This window comes from Cygnus atratus, chromosome 13, assembly GCF_013377495.2.
Source record: "Cygnus atratus isolate AKBS03 ecotype Queensland, Australia chromosome 13, CAtr_DNAZoo_HiC_assembly, whole genome shotgun sequence".
NCBI classification, from domain to species: Eukaryota; Metazoa; Chordata; class Aves; order Anseriformes; family Anatidae; genus Cygnus; species Cygnus atratus.
In genome coordinates, this window is record NC_066374.1 from 16,624,475 (window position 1) to 16,643,702 (window position 19,228).

At 35.4% G+C, this 19,228-nt stretch overlaps 1 protein-coding gene across 2 annotated transcripts in view; it reads right to left on the bottom strand.

Moving 5' to 3' along the window:
• PCDH11X (protocadherin 11 X-linked) overlaps positions 1-19,228 on the bottom strand; it is an 85,410-nt gene that overhangs the window by 22,233 nt on the left and 43,949 nt on the right. For both annotated transcript variants that reach the window (XM_035541839.2, XM_035541838.2), the window contains exon 2: positions 9,686-10,269. In XM_035541839.2, coding sequence (XP_035397732.1) covers positions 9,686-10,225 — 540 coding nt within the window. In that variant the 5' untranslated portion in view covers positions 10,226-10,269. The remainder of the gene's footprint in view (positions 1-9,685; positions 10,270-19,228) is intronic.

Sequence of the window (19,228 nt, forward strand, 5' to 3'; positions counted from 1 at the left end):
GTGGCAAATTTGGAGTTTATTTCTATATAACATTTTCAAAATTGTTCTCATGTGAAAAACTTTTAAACCCATTCTGTTTTATGGGTTAAACAATCAACAGGAGCTGCTTTTATAACTGATAAAAGCACTTACTCTTCAAAAACTACTGATAAATTTACTTCCTTTATTTTATTCCATACTGTGAAAGTATCAATTTTTCAAAGCTGAATTTCAGCTGTTAGATTCTCATGAGGAAGGCTAATGATAGTAGGTAACAATTAATTTTTTTTTGACTTACGTGTTTAAATATAACCCACAGGAAGAACGTGAAATATGTTGAGACAGCATGCACATTTCTGCCGTCGTAACTCACATTAATTTTCCAAGTAGTGATATACTTGTAAGCAAGAAATCTACATGCAATTGTAACAACAGCATACTTTGTACTGATATCCGATTAAAACTGTCATTTTCCTGCTTACATCCAGTAGAAAAGAGGTCGAGTCAAACAAAAAGAACAGTTGCTTACCCTTGGTGACTGAAGAGTGGCAAGCATTTTAAAGCAAGCATGTCACAAACACAAATTAAAGACTCGGGGCAGCTTGTACTACAATCAAACGAAGTCTTGATCGCTAAGACTCAATCATGGCTTCATACTTAACTTTCAGAAAGATCTTCCTAGTGATTTTTATTGTCTGTCTGCGTATTTTATGAAACATTTAGCCACTATCTTTCACGATTAACTGTTGGAAAAACTTCTCTTCAATGACCCTTCAGCATTTTTACAAATATTTTGAGCTTTCCATATTCACATGCTTTAGAGACCCTCACAAGCCTTCAACTCTTTAACTCAAACTTATTTTGAGCTATTAACAATTTATTTCCTCAAAGTAGCTTGGAAGTTACAGCTATCTAAAACAAACAAGCACATTAAAAACACCATACACTGTTGCTTAAAACTTTCAAAGACCTTCAAAAAGTTCACTTAAAAAGCTAACTTTAAAACTTGTAACACAAATGACATTTGGAAAACACTATTTCTTCCATGTATTTTACACCTGTAGTTAATTCAGATATTTCTGATATTAGAAATTTTGGCAACCTGCAAAGATTTTAAATATTCCTAAAAAAAATAAAAAAAATAAAATAAATTAAGCCAAGTTTGGAAAAAATCAGTTGAACATGAAATATGAATTTACTGATTTTTTTTTTTATATATACATTTTCCTCAGAGGTGTGTTACTTTGCCATTGTATGTTAAACATGGCAAAATTCACTATTTGAAGGAGAACAGTTCAATATAACTGCTTAAGAGTAAGCAGCACTTCAGAAAATTTTCCTTGACACTCCTGTTTGCTATTCCAGTATCATACACATATGCAAACTTAACTATAGTTTTACTGAGATACCTGATTTTTCTTTGTTTTTGCTACTGCTTTACTGTGGATTAGTTGAGCGCATTATACATTTTTAATTGACTATTTCTGTCCATATAGATGAAACTGAAGTATTTACACATTTTTTTGGAAGAGTTTAACAGGGATGCAGTACTTATTTCTAAGTGTTCTTATACACTTGGTTTCAAGAGGACTATGTAAGCAAATCCCTAGTCTATTATGCTCAAAAAGCATCACCGTATCTGTGTTAACTAACATACTGATCTGCCTGGACATCAGCAAAAGATAATATTCATGTAAGACAGATGAACTGAAGATCTCCATTTGACAGATTTGTGCCTTCCAGCTTGAGTCTATCATCCTGCCCACACAGAGACGTGCTAAGTTATATATTATTGTTTCGTGACAGCTAGTGTGAAAATCAGAGCCTTGAATGCAAAAAGATACACCAACTTGTCCCTCACCCTAGCTCGCTGAACTTACTGTGCCTGGAAGCAAGACTTTCTCCTCCAGTCTTCAGTCAACCCCCCAAAGGGATGTCAGGACAATGAAGCCTGACAGTTTTACAGTAGTGATGCCATAAACCACCCTAAAGGAGCCTTGTATCAACCAACAAGAAGCAATTACCTTGACTCCTGACTCACTGGAATCAAACTACCACCAGTTGGTAGTACAGACTCACAGCTATAAGAATGCAAATCAGATTATTTTCCCCTTTAAAAATAAAATCCAGTGACTATTTCAAAACAATGTTCACAGGTGATCACTTAACTGTCCAGATCTCTCTAGACAAATTACTACTAGGCAATAATTTTTAATCTACTACAAAACCTTCCCATAAGGATTACACATTTTCATACTCATGTAATAATAAAAATGTGTAAATGGAGGGAGGGCTTTGTAGGAAGGTGGATGTTGAAAAACATAATAAAATAATGAAAATATTGTTTTGATGGAAAGATTAAAGATTGAAGTTAAAAGGCTTTGAGGTAAGGGAGCTAAATAAAGGGAAGAGTTTTTGGTTTTTTTTAAATAAAATTTCCTTACATACCTGAAGTTAAGTAACTGGAAAATGGTGAGAAGCAAATACATCCACTATATTTTCAAGGATAGCGACAGACTTAAGGGATAAGAATACTACTCTCAGATTCTTATAAATCAAATTCCTCCCACAGCCCACCTCCCAACTTTTCCTATGATTACCAATAAAAAATAAGATCAAAATGAAAGTCATTTGTCCCTCTATAAATTTGCAGGGGAGCATTTCAAGACACTAGGATGTCACATAGCACTCATAAGCGTCCTTCAAGTTTCTGCATCTCATTTTATAGCTTACATCAGCTCACGTCTTGTTATCCACCCACTCAAAAATTTTCACCTAAACTGAAAGCTGGATAAACTCTCTGTTCTATTCTACTCAAAATACGTCTCGTTATTTCAAAATAGGTTTTATATCTTAAGGAAACTGCTAACAGGAAAAGTCTGCACATTGTATTGTCTGCACTTGTATTACAGTGTAGCTTACAGTGGTAACTACCCATGTGAAAAAAAATGAAGCTGTGTTATAATATTAAACAAATACATTGATCCTTGGGCAGTGACAGGGAAAGAGTAAGATGTTTCAGCTCCAACGTATTCCCCATCAGCACTGTAGACTTAAAAAAAATTAATCGTCATAATTCACAGTCTGTCCTAGCAAATCTTTCTCTTCTAAAGGATAGCTAGAAGTTACCATAGAAAGACAACACATCCAACTCTCCGTATTTATTAAATTACAGGCACTAGAGGGTGACCTTAGAGCTTGGCTGGAGTGCACATCCAGGACAAAAAATTTCCTAAATCTATCTTAGAGCTAAATCTGTCTTTCTTAAGTCTATCACCCCTCTATGTGGACAGAAACTCATAACCTTAGCCTAAACTACATTTTGAAGGTGGAAGGAGGGAAAAAAAAAATCTTTTTAATCACACATATTGTTTTCATCTTGTATATAAGCACTTTCAAAACTAAGATGGAATTTTTAACAAAACCATTATTTCTCATTATTTTTCAGTTTTAAGTTCAAATACTTAAGTACTATTGGTACATGGGATATATGTATGTGTATAATTGATTTTTTTATTGTAAGCAAATCTTGAAATATTACTAACCATTTAGCTTTGACAGAAGAGAAAAAATTAAAAGTTATTGTAGTTGCTGTGTCAGGAAGTCAAGAAATTTCCTATCTAAATCAAACATTTTCTGAGTATAAAAAAGTCTGTGAAACGAAAATTCTTAGGATTTTGAACAGACATTTTTTATAATTTGGCCATAATTCCTTAGACAATGGCTAGAAAGTGTTGTTAATAAAAAAATTAATCAGAAAATGCAAAATACTTTGATACTAGTGGGTTCTACAAATTTACAAAGGATTTTTGATAACAGCAGAATAATGTAGTTGGAGCTTACCTCATCTTACTAGTCTCTAACAGCGATTTTCAGTAAGGCCTGACAATAGTAACAAAGGTCCATTTACATGGGGAAAAAGCTCCATCCCGGCAGTTTTTGCACAGAAGGCAGATGTTGATAGCAACCACCCCAGGCTTTTTGTGACCTATTTAAAGGGACAATATACCCCTCCATTGTCCTCTCATGCTGGTGAAGCCTACACAGAAGAATCATCTGCATTAATTTCAGCATGATTAGCCGTGGTGTGCTCCCTCGTTCAAACACGGTTTGAGAGCAAAGTAAGGGTTGCTGCTTCAGCTTCCATTTAAAGAGATGAAAGCATAAAAAAGGACAGAAGCCAGATGGTTTGAACAACTGATGCTTGGGTCAATGTAGAAGTTCTGGTGAGTGACCGCCTGTGTTAAGGTGTCCCAAAGCGGGGAGGTATCCACAGGTTCTGTTTGTGTCGCTGGGCACTGTGCTCGCAGGGACGTGAACTGTGATTCCCTCCCTTCTCTCCAAGGCACTCAACCGCTAGGTATTGGTATAACATTAAAAGGCAAACAGGCCACAGAGAAGTTTTGCTGCCCTCCTTCATTGTTAGTCTCTTTGTCTATCACATTTGTATCGCTGTTTACGGTATCATTTTTAACAGTGATTTCATAAATCCTACTTTCTGGTCTGAATTAAGTACAAATCTAGTCCCACTCTGTAATTTTGATTTAACTAACTTCCTGGCTTTCATTTTACATAAAATTCATCTCCTTCCATTCTCCATTTTCACAGACAAGCAGTGACATAAGTTACTTGATCCCAATCTCCCGTGAGGCTCAGAAATAACCTTGTTTCAAAAGCAGTCTAAAAATCTGATGAAGATTCGTCATCGCCATCTTCCATGGGTAATGGAATTGACAAACTGTATCAGAAACTGGGGAAAGCTTATACTAAAAGACATCACAAGAGATGATTTACAGTAGCAAGAGGTAACTCCTCATCAGAGGCAAGACTGACGTGTTGTGAGACTGAGTAAGAATCTATTTTGTCAGTTTCCAGAGGTATCAACTGACAGCTACAAAAAGATTATTATATAATTCTAGAAGGAATCCACCAGCTACATCTGATGAGAGGTAAATACAAGAATAATACTCTAACAGGGAGGAGTAATGGAGCTATAGCAGTATCACCAATCGAATTTCCCCCAAGCAGACACAGATTAAAGCAAGCAGCAACCTGATGGAACACAAGTTTAGCTCTCAGCCCTGCCCCTGTAAGTGCAGAGTTCTGCCTTCACTCTAGTCTGCCACTAACTGGGTATTCCTGCAACCATGCACCATGTCGTTTATGTGGTATAGCTGGTCAAAAAGAAACGTTCAGGAATCAATAATACAAATTTAAAATAAGCAAGCAAAGGCGACTTTCCATTACAGTGCTCCACGCTGAAATCCTGTTCGAAAACTGTTCTGAAACAGCTCCCCTTTTTAACAGCTAAGAGAATAAAGAAATGCTTCACATGAAAATTGTTATGGTCAAAGCAGAAGCTTGCGACACTTGTAAATTCTAAGTGTATTAATTGGGTTATACTAAATATTAGCTTACCTTGGACACAAACACATTCTGAAGCAGCGCCATCAATGACAGCGCCTACCTCTAACACTGCGGTGGCATTACCAGACACAATGTGTAAACATTTTAGTTACGTATGTCAGCAATGTGACGACCTGGAAGATGTGAACCAAGGCTTGTAGACCTGTCTAGTTGCACACGGGAGGAGGCCAAGTGATGCAAGAATAAAGAACCAAACATGCAGAAGGGACTGCAAACAGGCCGGGCAGCCTGCCCGATACACAGCAAGGAGGACCCTCAAAACCAAAGCAAGGTAACGAATGTCAGAGGAAACAGCCCCAGTTAGAGGGGCAGAGAGGGGAACGCAAAAGACTACAGATGATCAAGAAAAGATACAGAGGACAAAAGACAAACCTACTTCACTTCCCACTCATCATGGAAGACCTCTGAGGACTGGATCACCTTGGCATTGACAACAAAGGCCTCAGACAAAAAAAAAAAAAATCTGGAATAAACTATATTTACGTACATATCGTATTACATACCATGCATTCATAAAAGTATGTAGTGTTTGTAGATTCATCCTTAATCAGAAGTCACTACTGATTAACATTTCAAATTAAATTCTGCTCTTTCATCCTCCTATTTTAACATATTACTTCTCTTCGTGAATGTCTTTCTTTTTCCCTATTCTTCCCAGTTTATACTCAACTGAGACAAAATCGCTGCTTTCTTATCTGGCCATTTCTTTCCCTGAACTATGTCACCATCTGTCTTAGCTGCCCCTCCTATCACCTTCTCCTACTATCAGTGTTATGCCATCTTTTCTTCCTATCTAGACTTAGAGCAATTGCTCATTCTGAATGCTTTTTCTTTTATCTTTAAATCATTTCCAACTAAGTTCACTCTCCCTTGCCTTGTTCATAATAAACATTGTTTACCATTTTTCATGTGAACCCTTACAGTTATCCTGTCTGTTGTCAGCTTCGGGCACCTCAGCAGAGGATTATGATCTTGTATAATGCTGCGCACAATTTCTTTGCCTTTGTTTTCTTCTACTTAAAAGGATTTTTAGAAAGAGGCAGAAGATTCAAATAAAGTCAGTTGCAAAGTAAAAAGACCTTATAATTCGCTAACGATCTATTTTGCAAAAGAAACAGAATACAACAATTACATGAAATCTTTTTTTCATACTAGGAGGGGGGCAGTAACATAAGCACTGAGTAACAGAGTGAGGAAATACTGTAACACGTAAATGTTTTCTTCCCAACAAAATAGAGTTGCTGAAAGTGTGCTAAAGATCTCTAAACTTTTCAGATGTGTTTGTAGTTAGCAAAAACAGGTATGGCAAAAATCTCTTTCTCTTCCTGGAGAATAGGCCTGGCTCCATACAGACTGGAAGTACATTTTAGCTAAACTTTTTTAAAAGTGAAATATAACTGAAGAGCTTCCTCTTTATTGCACAGCCTGTTAATTTGATGTTAATTTCTCTAAAGTACAGCTCAACATATTCTCTCTGTTGCTGTATGCACATTAGAGCATCAGCCTGTGTGCTCCTGTGAAGTGACTTGCCTACCCGATCACCTCCCACTTCTCTGTGGCCCTCCAGGTTCACGGCCCTGCCCACCACCCCGCTATCGGGTGCTTCCCCAGCAGCCCACAACGCTGCCACATCAGCCCTGCTAGATTCACACTGTGCAGTTTCACGCACTGCAGTTTCCTCACTTTTCTGTATGCTGATTATAAAATGATGGAAAAGGTTAACATGTATCAAAGGCCAGAAGACATGCGAATCTTCACAGTGCACCCCCAAAACCAGCACGGAATAACAAACGTTCAAGCAGCATTTTGGGAGAAAAGGCAAGCAACATCATTTTTGTGTGTCTGTCACTCTCGCTCCTGGCATTCGGGTTAACCATGAAAGGATTCGCATGCACTACTCTTCCCTTCCTCTTTCATATCCTTATTCTTCCACAGTGATGAATGGATCTTTGTATATATGCTGTGTTCCCTGCCTGCTCACCAGAATCCTTCCCTCCTACCACTTTTTTCTCCTACTCATATGGTCAGTTTTGGCATTAACATCATAAAAACTACTAGGACCTGAATGGAATAATACAGTGATGTTATTATTCCAAATGGTATCTGGCTGTCATAAACTGCTTCTTGGATTCAGAGATACTTTCCAAGCTATTGCTGCCTTAAAAAGACAGTGAATCCCTAACTCAAGAATTACCTGACAAGCAGGCATGCAAGAGAAAAATGCAATTAATTCATTTAGGAGATCTGTCTGCAGGGCTGTGAATTTACAATTTTTTTTTCGTTGCAGCACATCTAGCACAAGAATTCACAACTTTCAGTGCGTGTCCTCATCCACATCACCTTTCCTTCCCTTATTATTTGTTAAAAACAGTTTTTCAGCAGAGAAACATAAATAAATGTATAACTGGTTTTATTTTATTATTATTATTATTCAAATACCAAAGTAAATGGGGGAAAAAAAAAAAAGGGTTATTTGCACCGCTCTCTTTCGCAGACCACCTCATGTTACATTTGATCTTTAGACAAGGCCTTGCACGCTAAACTATTTTTGGTAAAGAGATGTACAGAGCTGTAGGTTGTATTTTAGATGAGCTCCCACTTGTGTGATATTCTTCTGCTGATCTCTTACATTCTGTTTCTGACACAATCCAAAAATGAATAAACACACAACTCAAACACATAAAACAAGGCTGCTGTTGTGGTGACCTAAAATGTTGCTCATTCAATCCCAGGGACTCATGATTTTGCTATTTTTTGTGTTTCTTGTTTTCCTACAATAACAGCATTTTTTCCTTGGATAAATTATCTAACATTTGTCCATGTAGACAGTGTATTATTTTGCCACATTTTGTCTATACCCCTGGCTTTTTTTTTTTTTTTAGTATTTTCTACTTCTACTGTTATTTATTTAATATGCTGTTATCCATTCCCTAGATTTTCAGTTAAAATGCCAAATCAGGAAGATGATATCCTGTCAGACACTTTTGGCGCTCTATCTAAAATAATGTGTAGGTCTGTCTACTCTCATTGTAACTGAGGCTAAAAACTTTTAAGCACTGAGGTCTTTGCTTAAAAAAGTAAATTCTTTAAAAGTCTTAAATTTCTAGACTACAAAGAGAATGGACAGACCAACATGTTATTTTAAAAAGCTCACCAGAAGTGAGCAGCATGCAGTATTCTGAAAGAGTCTGTCACTACTTGGCCTCTGAACTGCCAAGATCACTTGAGACCATAAGCAATTTAAAGGAGCTAAAACAAGGCAGCATTTTATTTTTATTAAATTGCTAGTAAGTACTGGTATTAGTGAATATTTGCTGTCAAGTCAATCAAGCAATATAATGGCCTGCATATTCTGTATTCCTGCAATCAGTGATGAGGGTATCTGGTTGCTAACTACCCATTAGTTTCCTACTCCAAATCAAGGGAAGTAAAGGCATTTTCAGCTTCCCACGTAGTAACACAACCATTTTAGGATACATTTTTTCCTTGTACTCTCTACGTAAGTAAATTCAAACCTCACACCTTTTCAAACCTTTCCCAGCTGTTGGAACATGCTAACATGTTGTTCTTTTGCTCCTTAATTCCAGAGTTTTCCTGTCATTAGCTAGAAAGGGTAAAAGCTAGAATATGACATATCTGCTCTTACTAGGCCACTGGCACTCTTATCCTTGCATTTAGGCATATCTTGGAGTTTCTCCTACTCAAACACGATGTTTGACCAAACATTACAAAACTACTTTGATAACTGGATTCCCTTCCATTCTACCATAACTCGTTGGTACACAGATCAGCTATTCCAGAATAGAAGAGTCTGTCTTGCTGTTTGATGGCTTCTCTATGACAGAGAACAAACACATCGCATAATCTTCTAGTTAAGTTCTACTGCTCAAATCTAACAGTCACACAAGAGGGAGACACAAACCCACTGCAATATACTGTTCCGTTCAGGTCTGTCACATTGGTGGTGATCAGAACATATTTTTGGTGGCTCAAGGAGATTGTTAGCCAAAGTTGTACAAATACTTTGCTGGTTGAAAGTTAATGAAGATGTGCATGTTCCACACTGTTACACAGATACACATACATAAACAACTTTCTACAAAGTGAATATAAGATGCACTATAATGCTCTCAGGTTAACATTTCAAGACAGTTATCTACAGTGCACCACTGCTACAGTAAACAGCTTCATATTTCTAATGTTTTGATGACAACTGGCAGTATCTGTTGGTCAGCAGTAACACAAAGACAGACAATAACACAGAAGAAAAGAAACCCACCTTAAGAAGTTCATAATGTTGAATACCATTCACACCAATGTCGGGATCAATGGCAGATGGAACAGAATAGCGAGAATTAATTGCTGTGTTTTCAGGTATAGAGATGTTAATAACTGTTGATGGAAAGAGTGGGGCATTGTCATTTATATCCTCTATTAGAAATCTGATCTTGACCAGTCTGAAAACTTCATCAGGCAAAACAGCAACTTCCACCTCATAGAAGCAGCGATTCTCACTAAAGATGCCAGAGCACAGCTTCTCTCGGTCTATGCGGTTGGCAGTTGTGAATATCTCACCAGTGTTCTCCTCCACCCGTACTAACGGTACATCCCCAGTCTTATACACAAGCTTGAACTGTAACGGTGAGGAAAGGGGGACATCTGGGTCCAGCGTTAAGTTAAGATCCTTGAGCAAGTTGCCAATGAGGACATTTTCAGGCAGTTCTTCCCGCACTGTATAATTCTTCTCCTGTGCGCCAGATTGAAATACAATACAGGCTAATAAGACTGCCAAGAGGTAGGTTCCAGACAGCAAGTCCATTTCCAGAATGACTAATGAATATTTGTGTAGAACACCAAGAGTAGCTGGAAAAAGGAAAAGAGAAAATATTTTAAAAATTACAGAATATTGTGCTTTTCAAATGATGAAGATATGAAAGGACTACTCTTTCTACAAGAAATAAACTGAACTGATTGAAAACCGAATTAGTAAAATGAGATTTGACTTAACAATCCTTCAGAAAACATAAAATCTCTTGCACATATTTCTACTTCCATCTGCTTTCTAAATACTTGAGGTACGAATCTTAGAACTGGATCAGAGTTAATAAACAAATAAATAAAAACAAAGATAAATCATTATTTCTGTCTCCACCATTAGATTTCTCGTTTCTCCTTAAGAAAACCTCTTCCTTTGAACCCTCTGCCACTTTATCCTCAATTTCTTGTCTCCAAGGAAAAATGTAGGCAAGGAGTTTGCAAGCAACCATCTGCTGAGAACAAGATCTTTTTATACCACTTGCTTAGAGATGGGAAACCAAGAATACTTGTCTTAATTTGCCCCCAAGTTTTGCACTGACAAAATTTCATTATATTTATTCACCAGATTTCTTTGCTGTTATTTTTATTAAAGGAGCTTAAACTAGCAAGAAAACCTTATGCAGATAGTGAACTTCAGCCACCAGTTGGTGGAAGTCTTTCTAGCAAAGGGACAGTAATACAGCAGTCCTTTTCTCTAAGGAGACAAGATCCAATTTGAGCTTTGGAAATAAACAGAAATACTACCATTCAATTCATTGAAATTTGGATCAGGGGTCTAAAACCACAACAGAGGACAAATTCTGACAAAGAAGGAGCACAGCAAACACTGGAACTTTTCAACGTAGCAATAAGGCTAAAAGATTTTTCCTAGCACCAAGGGTAACCCTGTACCAGTCTCAGTTCTCCAACAGCCCACCATACCAGTAAATAATCTCTATCTTGGGTACTTGTTATAATACTTGGATAATTTCCAAGACAGTGGGATTTCTTGTGCTTTCTTTGATTAAAATAAATAAATAAATAAAAGACAGACTGCACAGGAATAATTTCCCTTCTGGTATGTGACAGTACTTAATGTATCTACTGGAGACTGAACTGAACAAAATGTTACGTAGTTGTAAATCTGGTGAAACCTGCTCCTATATGAACTAAATACTCTGAGATACCAACACATTTAAAATGAGATACAGGTTTGTTTAGGGCTGAAGAAAATAACATTTTGTACTTTTCAATCTAATTTCTGAATAACAATATATTCTCATCTCAAGATTGTTAACAACCTTAAATTCATGGAAAGACAGAAATAGAAGGGGATGACATAGGTACATACAGATAAATGCCTTCAGCTGACAACTTCTAGAGGAAAACACACCATATAGCTCCATGTATAGAACATGCTGCTTTGCCTAATCTTTACACCATTCTGCCTTTGCAGAATTTAAGATAATCTAGAACAGTATTTTTGTAAGGTAAGCATTCAAGAGTTCTTTCTAAAAATAATTTTTTAATTAGTGAAATTTCTGCTCCTACCAGCTTAGTGTCTTTTTCAAATATAGCTGTATTAGCACACCTACATTCTTTCCATTGTTCAGGTAAAAAAAAAAATAACCTTTCCCCTTCCTCTTCTGATTTTATTCTCTCCGTCATAGCACAGAGTGATTTACTCCCATGGACCAAGTTGCAGTTGTTTAAGAAATTACTGAAGCCAGTAATTGTCTTCACCCTTTACTTACTGCCTTTCAGCAGTATCACTTCCATGGTAATTTAAATTAAAACATTTGACTTTACAGTGAGACAGATTAGGAACACTAATATAGTTATTCCATTTCAACTCTGCAACCTGCTTTTCAGTGAGAGTAACTTCCTGTAACATTCCAACTAGATCTGCAAGGTGTATCTTTCCACAGCAACAGGATTTAACTGCAAAGCATTTTCTGGCTTTGTGATTATACATAAGGAACAACATGAAAGAAAAATCCAATCCTGCAAGTCTTCGTTTATGAAAAAACGCATTACTCACTGGAGTAATTCAATTAACCTGAATAAGATTACTGACAGCGGTGAGAACTGGATATGCAGTTTATGTGGCATAGGTACTGCATTACCTGCACTATTTTAGTAATTCACTGACTTACTTGCAGTACTTCAGTAGGTCAACATGATACAACATCGAACAGGTATTCAGGAGTGAAGAAACAGTGTTCTACGAACAGCCATTTTATAAACCCATTACAATATTAAACTCCATTTAAATATGTAAATAGGGAAGTCATCAGCAGATACTGATTATCATTAACAGTAACACTATGGTAGCAGCATGAGTTTAATGAAAGAACTGTGGTGATATTGTACAAATATATTAGGTTGACTAATAATATTTTTAACTGTGTGCATTTTATTTGTCAGCACATCTCTAACAATTATCACACCTGCTAAAGGAGCTGCACACATGCATTCAAACTGCAGAAAGATCTTATTTCAGAAAAGTAATTTCTGTATTGACTATAGTTTATATATATATATATATTATATTATATATTTTTTTATTTTTACATTGTTTCCAGACAAAACAGCAACAAAAATGTATGGGTTATTGTGAACACTTGATATTTAAACCTTTTCCTCAAAACTAAATTTCAGAATGGCAGCATGTCCTGCACGTACTGTTGGCACTAATTGGCACAATTATGCCAATTTTTCCTTCTCTATTAGAAGTTAAACTAAAAAAATACTAAAAAAGGATCCTGATGTCCATGGAGTAATATTTTAAGCCTACAGTTCATTTCTGTGCATTTAAATGGAACAAATTTAGAAATAAACCAAATTCCCTGCCCTATCCCAAATTATTCTGTAATAACATTGATAGAAGAGTTGTCTATAAATCATAATAATTGATTAAAAATATTGCATATACATGTACATATATCTTCCAAGTAAATTTATATAGTACATTTTTTGATTATTAACAGGGTTATTAACGTTACTGTGCTCCTCTCTCTCTAGTTTTGAGGATACAGGGAATTTTAATTGCACTAGAAACAAAAGTTTGTGTTTAATCAAGAAAGTTTTAGAAAACAATTTCAGTGTGAGTACAAGTCAAAAATTCTAAAGGGTTCATGAAAAAAGTTTTCCAAATAAATTCTCAAATTCCTAATAGTACCAGTAAATAATTTAAATTTAAAATTAACTGATAAGAACTCCATTAACTCCAGTTTTAGCCACAGTAGAGGTTCTAGGGACTACAATATAACAACAAAAAAAGACTCAAAGAGGTCAGTCAGGAAAACTGTGAGGTGGAATTTCCTCATATTACATTACTAGTATATTTTTCTCTTTTTTAAAATGAGACAAAGCCTGAACCATTCTATAAAAACTGTATTTATTTTGTATTTTTAAAAAAATAGTAAAACACGGAAATAACAGAACACCATTATTATAAATCATGTGAGATAAATACTAACATAACTTTTTGTAATGTATGTTATCCCTGTAGATTTTCCTGAAAAACTAAATGGCATAGACATGTAGCACGCACTGTTAGGAGTTTAGTAGAAAACTGTCTGGTGTTAAGATAAAGAAAACAACCAGCAATCACTTATCATCCTTGAACTTCTGGACAATAAACTGTCTTTAAATGGTCTTTACCTGCCTTTCTAAGCAGTTTTAGGAACAGCTTTGAACCTTTAAGAACTATTCTATACCTGTGGCCCTTTAATGGGGGGAGCAACATTACTCAAGTCTTCTGCTCAGACATATGATGAACATCTTATGCCATGGGAAAAGTGTTGTTCTTTAAGCAACCTATTTATGTAGTTATAGCTGTAAGTTGTCTGTCATTTGTGTCATAGCACTGATGGGAATACTATGGCAACGGCAATGCAAAGAAGAGAGGAGCAGGAGGTACTCTCTAGCAACCAAGCATCATTCTGAAAGACATTTACGAAATCTGAGCATTTCTAGAATTCTAAAATCCTAGAAGAAAATGAAAGGCTAAAGAAACCGCAAATAAGGATGACACAGTCAACGAAAATGGGACATTAAGTGAAATCGTCAAAAGAGAGCATGCGAATGGTAACAGATGGTAGAAAAAGAGATGAACTAAGAAAGACAAGCAAGATAAAAATACAAAAAGGAAAAAAGAAAGGAACTGAGTAGAAGGTCAGTCACAGTACAGTGTGTGGACAAAACCTTTCTTGATGACCGAAACATAGAAGCAAAATAAAAAATAAAAAATACACAGAAGACTAAATAGAGTGGCTCAGGTCTGAAACACCTGTCATAAGCTCCAACATTCAACAACACTTATAAAATTTAAAAAAAAGTAAAAAATAAGAACAAACAAAATTGTTTAACAGGAGGTAACAATAAGTTTGCCAAGCCATTTTCCCAGCTTTCAAAAGAATTCATTGGTGTCTGTACTGCTGACTTCTGAACTAGAAAGGCAAATGGACCAGATGGACAGAATGGAGGGTAGGAGGGGAAAAAAGCAATTACAAATTTGCTCTTTCATCTGAGCATCTATGCACTTAAATGCACCTGCTTTTTTGTCCAATATACTAAATATTAATGACAATCCCCATATTATCATCGTTCATTATTATCTTCTTTTTGTAGTTGTCAAATCATATCTACCTTCAGAAGTAGAGAGAATATAAAACCTACAAGTACCTAATGGAGTATGATGTGAAGGTAGAATCTAAATATGTTCTTTATACACAAGGCTCAATCTGGTCCCTTAATAAGGGACTGGATTTCAAGTTCTTACTTAAGAAAATCACAGAGAAGTAGCAAATGCAGTGAAGAGGCCAACTGTAGAAGCAGCACTATTTCTTGATACCTAGGTTCAGACATGATTTAGAGTATGAACAAATAACATTTGATAATATTTTGTAACTGCAACAAGTTTTGAGGAAAAAAAGGAGCATAGGCTGTTTAAATAAATTGGGAATATTGCATTGAAGTTCACAACGGCTACAGTATCTAAATATTGAAAAATTACAATAGAGAAGAAACCCTGAAAATTACTCCCATTCTTATCTTCATATTCCCGAACTACTTTAATTACATAGACTAATATAGCTAGTATACCACTACCTTTCAATATAATATCCCTTTCATTTGCTGCTAGCAACCCTTGAACCCTTAAATAGGAGTATTGAAATCACTATGTTAAAACAGTGTTCCTCAAAGCAAAAGATCCCCATGACATGGACTCTCTTTTTTCAGACAGTAGCATGGTTATAATATTATCTAACTGAAGACTGAGCTATTTTAACTATTCCAGTTCAGAAAGGCTCCCTCTGAAGTGCCCACTGACAATGAAACAGTTCTGTACTATATTTCAGAGGTTTTGAATCGCTGAATCCTGTTTGATGTTGATACAGATTTCAATTTTCTTCTGTAAATCTCAGCTGCTAGACCGTTAGGACTGTTTTCTGGTACCACAGGTTTTTGGTTTGTGGGGTTTTTTGGTTTGTTTGTTTTGTTTTTAGGTGTAAGTCACTAACATAGCTGAATACAGCAATGTCTACCCTCATCATCATACATACAATATTTTACTTCAGACTGACTGGTTTTGATGGCGGTTAACTTGTTTTTCCCTTTTTTCCCTTTAAAAATAAAAAATAAAAGTAAAGCTTTTACTGGTATTTCTTACCATTTTTGATGACAAGAAGAAACACTCTAAAGCTATAGCCTGGCAGGAATCTCCCTCTTCTTTTTAACACCAAAGAAGCAAATGATGACGAACATCCTTAACTCATTTTCACACTCTAAACTGTTTCAAAGTGAAATTATTTTGCAGCCATCAGTATTTTTCCACCTAATGCACTCCCTACATAATATACTTCATGATCATATTCAAAGAGAAAGACCTACCTCAAAGAGAAACAGACAATTTGCTATATTCTCAAGGCTTTCAAATTCATTCCCTCATATGATTTTACTCTAAATCCACTAAAGGACTGATTTATTCTTAGATCTATTTTTTATTAGCATGATGGTACTGACTTCAATGATGTTTCTTTAATATGATTTTTTTTCCAGAGATGAACAAAATGAAACTGAAAGTTCCTATCACCAGATGAAAACACCACCTAACACTCACTGAAGTCAATAAAAGAATTAAATGACCATGAAACAACTTGCTTCTGCCGTTCCATGCTCTCCTGATTCAGTCTTCACTGCTTTAGAAACAGAGTATTTTTAGGTTTATTTTTGCTTCCTTCCTCCTAACGCACCCCTTTCCCCCATGCTAAGAAATACTCTTTAGCTAAAGAAATTACAAGTTAACATGCAAAGGACAGATTTCTGCAGCCACATGAAGAAGCAGTCAAGGTGTGTAAACCAAGAAATTTGTATCTCCTTACTGAAGCTGAATTACATATTCCTGAGACTAATCTATAACTAATAGGAAGAGTGTTTATTAAAACTTGTATCGAGATGCTGGAAACAGTGAGCAAAACCACAAATACACAACAGGCAGTAATTATGCTGTACGGACAAACTGAACTCAATCACTTTGGTACCTGGCATAAACAGTAATTTCTTTTAATTGTTCCAAATTAATCCGTCAAACTGTTTTACTAAAATGGTAAGCACAATCCATGTTTGGGAAAACGCATCTACCAATCACTCAGCAAATATATTTAAAATACCCTGTAACTTATTTAAGAAAACTGTGAGAATATGCAATATAAAGTTTATTTATATAGTGTCAACTCTAGGAAATAGTAGATCCTGCTATTAGCATTGTAAAGTTTTGCACCAGAGCTGCACAGAAAGCTAAGGGTTGAGGACAGAAATATTGGGGGAAAAAAGGTGAAGATCTCCCTGATGATAAGCATGGCTATATAATTTTCTTTGACAGAAACACTGTAAACCATTTAAAAAAGCAAATAATTCTTACAACTCCAAAGCTAACACAACATTGAGTTTTAGTGAATATATATTTGAAATTGTAGAGCATGACAAACTTTCAAAAACAATGTGAATCATACTATTAGTAACTTGATTTTTTTGCAATGTCATTTTCTTATTTTACTTGTTTTTCAACACATGAACACCTTTTTGCATTAAGTGAAATTTGCTCTAGTTTTACTCCTTGAAAATCTGTTCATGCCTCAAATCTGAAAATTAAGTCTCTACCAAAGCAAAGAAATATCATCCATAAGCTAATGGCAAGAGCATGTGGTATCACAAAAAGAAATTACATGAACATATGTGATCATTGGATGTATTTCAACTTCAAATGCATTTTTATTCAAAAGAGAAAGTAAATCTGATTTTAGTCACTTGTGTCAAATCCTTTGAAGCAGTGATTGTCAAGATCACCTGTTTCATACATAATGCATTTTGCATTATTGACTTGCTGCCAGTTAATAACTTTCATTATTGAATAGAAAAAATACACTTCACAGTGCCTACTAAACGATTCAAGTATTTCTGAATAAAAATGGAAATATTGCTTACAGCTGAATGCTATATCGTCTATTACCTACTCACAGTAAATATGATTTTGACTAGAGCCCAGGCATATGCATAATGACATTTTGTCATTGTAGACTAGCAGAAATCAGCCCCCTTCTTACCTCAACCCCCTTCAGTTCAAAACATTGAGACGATGTAACTGAATTAACATAAACTTCTCAAAAGTTCCACTTTTGAATACATTGTTCCCAAAACATTTAGAAAAAAATAGTATTCTTTTCTTTCAATTAAGATTTGTACTATAAAAAGAAAAACTATTTATATTTCAAAATCCTTGTTAAACCCTGGTAATCTGCAATATTGCACTAGTTGCATCAAGTTTCTGAAAAGAAAAGAAAAAAAAAAGTTGTCCCCTGGGTATAAGGATTCATGTATTAAATTTCAATTAATACCAAAACCTTACTCTTTCTATAAATCTTCTTTTTAGTCTTAAGCTTTCATATTTCCATCAATTTCTCTCTATCTCAGCATAACACACTCCCAAAAGCCCAGGCATCCTGTGAAGTTAACTCTCAGATTTTTTTTAAAGGTCCTCGGACTACTCCTACAAGCCTGAAAGGAAAGGAGGTGCTGAACTTTACCTCTATTATCTTCTCAGTGTGCTCGCATGACATAGGCCCAGGAGATTACAGTAACAAAGCATTTATAGAACATATTTTAGGATTTGTTTATTCCAGCTTCCCCTCTGTCTGTCTAAAAATGGACAGTTCTGTTCCATTTCTAATGCTGTAAGGCTCGTGAACGAACACATTCAAACATACAAACTTCATACACTTATGCAGTCCTTAATTAATGTATTCAATTACTCACAATTATAATAACTAGCTAATAATCAAAGAACTTATATTACTGACAATGAAGAAAATAAGCATAAGAATAAAACAGTTCAGGAAATTTCACATTCACTCTGTTATTCTTGCAAAAACTTCACAGCAGCAAAATGTTTCCTATTCAACCCATTGCCTTTAAGCAAAGGTTTACAAAATACAGAAAAAAAAAAAGTTTTAAGATTCTCGTGGAATTGCTTCGAAAAGAAACTAAACATTTTTCATTCACTAGCAGTGCAGCTACCCATTTTCATATGGGATTTTTTGTCCTTTTAATAGATGGCTTAAATGTAAATGAGATTTTAACTAGAAGGTACCGATCAAAAGTTTAAAATACAAAGCATACCACAAAAGAGGTTTTCCATATTTTGGCATACAATTCTCACCAATAAACAGCCTGTTTGTCCAAAGTTGTCACATGTAACACATGGATGCAATACAAAAGAATAAATATTTATAAATAACAAATTTAAACACAACCCTGGAAGCTGTAAGAATGCCATGCACACACACACAAATTACAACAGTGGAAAAAACAGTCTCTTAAGTTGTATATAAGTCCAAAGCTAGGAAAGTAATCAGATTCTTAGCTACTTTCCCCACCTAAATACATAACACAAATAAAAAATTGCATTATGTAACACAAAAGATTCTCCTATGAGAAGATAACATCAGACAGCAAGGGCTTT